Source organism: Nicotiana tomentosiformis, chromosome 8, assembly GCF_000390325.3.
Source record: "Nicotiana tomentosiformis chromosome 8, ASM39032v3, whole genome shotgun sequence".
NCBI classification, from domain to species: Eukaryota; Viridiplantae; Streptophyta; class Magnoliopsida; order Solanales; family Solanaceae; genus Nicotiana; species Nicotiana tomentosiformis.
In genome coordinates, this window is record NC_090819.1 from 127,027,088 (window position 1) to 127,030,056 (window position 2,969).

A 2,969-nucleotide genomic window follows, 5' to 3' on the forward strand; every position below is an offset into this window, starting at 1 on the left:
TAAGGACTCACAGGGCATGTCCAGATAATGAGCAAAATACGATGATATATATGAATAAGTGGATCCAGGGTCAAATAATATAGAAGCCTCCCTGTGGCACAGTGAAACAATACTTGTGATCACTGTATCTGAAGCAACAACATCTGGCCTGGCAGGAAAACCATAGAATCGGGCCTGACCGGCCTCCCCCTCTTGGGCGACCCCTAGCTGCCTGACCCCCACCCCGAGCTGGCTAGACAGGTGGTGTAACTGCTGGTGCTTGTGTCGTTAGTCGATAACTCTGCTGTAGAGCCCCACTTAATAACATAGGACAATCTCTCTTGAAATGACCTAATTCTCTACACTCGAAACAACCCCTCCTTTGACGGAACTGTTGCTCCTGATAACCCAAGGAATTACCTGTAGAAGCCTGAGCGGACGAGGCATGATGGGAACTCTGCGCTTGTAGTGCACTGAATGAATACTGGCCTGAGTGAGCACTGTAAGAACCGTGGCTAGCTGATGCATCACGACGAGCTGGACGAGTTGCCTGAGCATGTCTGAAAGAACGACCCTTACCGCGGTAAAACTGACCCCCTGAAGGAACACTGCTGAAATCACTTGAACTACGAAGCCTATTAGCCTCCCTCTCAACCCGCTCCTGACTGCGAACCATCTCAATTTGACGAACAATGTCGACCACCTCGTCGAAAGTGGCACCAGACACTTTTTCTCTAGTCATAAGTAATTGTAGTTGAAAAGTGAGGCCACCTATGAACCTCCTGATCCTTTATCTGTCTGTGGGAATCAACCAGATAGCATGATGGGCCAACTCTGAAAATCTCATATCATACTGCGTCACAGACATATCACCCTGACGAAGCTGCTCGAACTGTTTGTGCAGCTCCTCTCTGCGGGACTAAGGCACGAACTTCTCCGGGAATAGACTGGAGAACTGCTGCCAGGTAAGGGGTGCTGCACCGACCGGCCTACGCCTCTCATAAGCCTCCCACCATCTGAAGACAGCCCCAGAAAACTGAAAAGTAGTGAACGAGACCCCACTGGTCTCCAGAATACCTGTTGTCCGAAGAATCCATTGACACCTATCCAGAAAACCCTGAGCATCCTCTGACTCAGTACCATTGAATGGTGGAGGTCGAAGCCTCTCAAATCTCTCAAGTCTCCTCTGCTCATCGTCTGCCATAACAGGAACTACCGGGGCCTGAGAAACTACAGCCGGCTAGGCTGGTAGTGCCCCTGATATCTGAAGTCCTTGTACTACCTGGTCTGGAGTACGGGCAACAGAGGTATGAGTACCTCCCCCGGCTAGAGAAGTGGCAGGTGCGACCTTAGCCGAAACCGCCTGAGCAAGACTAGTGCAAACTGTCAATATATGGGCCAGAGCCACCTGAAGGCCTGGAATCACAATAGGTGTAGCTGGTGCCTGAGATGGTCCCGCCGTCTCAACTGTATCCGGAATTTGTTCCTGAGTTAGAGAAACTGGTGTCACTACAGGTGCTGCTCCAACTGCTGCACGAGCTATACCTCGACCTTTACCTTGGCCCCGGCCTCTCCCGACCCTAACTGGTGGCACTGGTGGCTGGCCGTCTGATCCGATAGTACGTGTCCTCACCATCTGTGAGAGAATCGAATAACAAAAATTTAGTTTCCGGAATCAGCAAATTCGCACGACAGAATACAAAAAAGTAAAATTTTTTCTAAGGGTTCTGCAGCATCTCGCAGATAAGTACAAACGTCTCCGTACCGATCCGCAAGACTCTACAAAACCTGCTCATGACTCGTGAGAACTATGTAACCTAGGCTATGATACCAACATATCACGACCCAAAAATCTCACCCGTCGTGATGGCGCCTATCTCAATACTAGGCAAGCCGACAATCTTAATAAACTCCCTTATCTTTTAAATTTGAGAACAGAATGATTAAATTTAGCAGAAGAAATTTCACAAGTACAAATATAAATATTCCCAAAACCTGGTGTCACTGAGTACATGAGCATATAGTGTGAATACTAGTCAGAAAAATACGGTCTATAATAGTCTAAGACCAAATAAAGTAAACAAGGAGATAGGGAAGAAGAGACAAGGCATGCGAAATGCGGCAGCTACCTCAAAATCTCCGGAAAATCTCCGGAACACCTGGATCTGCACACAAAGTGCAGGGTGGAGTATGAGTACAACCAACTCAACAAGTAACAATAATAAATAAGGAACTGAAGATAGTGACGAGCTACACAGTTATAGTTTATTTCCAGTAATTCCAGCAAAGAATAGACATGCTTTCAAATCCAACAGTTTAAGTCAAATCAGTTTTATATAGTTCAAGTTCATATAATCCGGATATAAAATCTTTCAGAGAATTTCACAACAATGAAAAATAGCAAATAAGTGCGACAATAAATGAAAAGCAAGTACAACCTCTCAGGACAACAATCACTCACTAGGCTCCCAGCCCTCAGCACTCACACTCAATGGGTACCCGCGCTCACTGGGAGTGTATAGACTCCGGAGGGACTCCTACACCCCAAGCGCTATAATCCGCACGGATAACTCACGTACTATACGGACAACTCACGTGCTATAATATCCTGCACGGACAACTCACGTGCTACATGGACGACTCATGTGCTATAATATCTATACCTCACCGATAGGCCCTCGGCCTCACTCAGTAATCAACCTCTCTAGTCTCTCGGGCTCTCGAAAATCACAAAGATCAGCCCCAAACAAAGATAACATAGTGTATCAACAAAAAAATCAAGAAAGACTGAGGTATGATACGCGGGTAAAATCATGATTGAGTACAAGACATCAATTAGCAAATAATTCAACAAGTACGCGACCTCTGCGGGTCCCAACAGTACTATCACATAGCCTAAGCATGATTTACAGTCAAATTTCTTTAATACATATAGAGAATATAGCTATCAACAAGTTATTCAACTTTACAGTTTCACGGGACGGACTAAG

At 46.1% G+C, this 2,969-nt stretch overlaps 1 protein-coding gene across 1 annotated transcript; it reads right to left on the reverse strand.

Moving 5' to 3' along the window:
• Positions 1 to 232: 232 nt before the first annotated feature.
• On the reverse strand, positions 233 to 721 carry LOC138898119 (uncharacterized). The gene has a single exon (XM_070184156.1). It carries the CDS (start codon positions 719 to 721, stop codon positions 233 to 235), a length of 489 nt encoding a protein of 162 aa, XP_070040257.1.
• Positions 722 to 2,969: the final 2,248 nt, after the last annotated feature.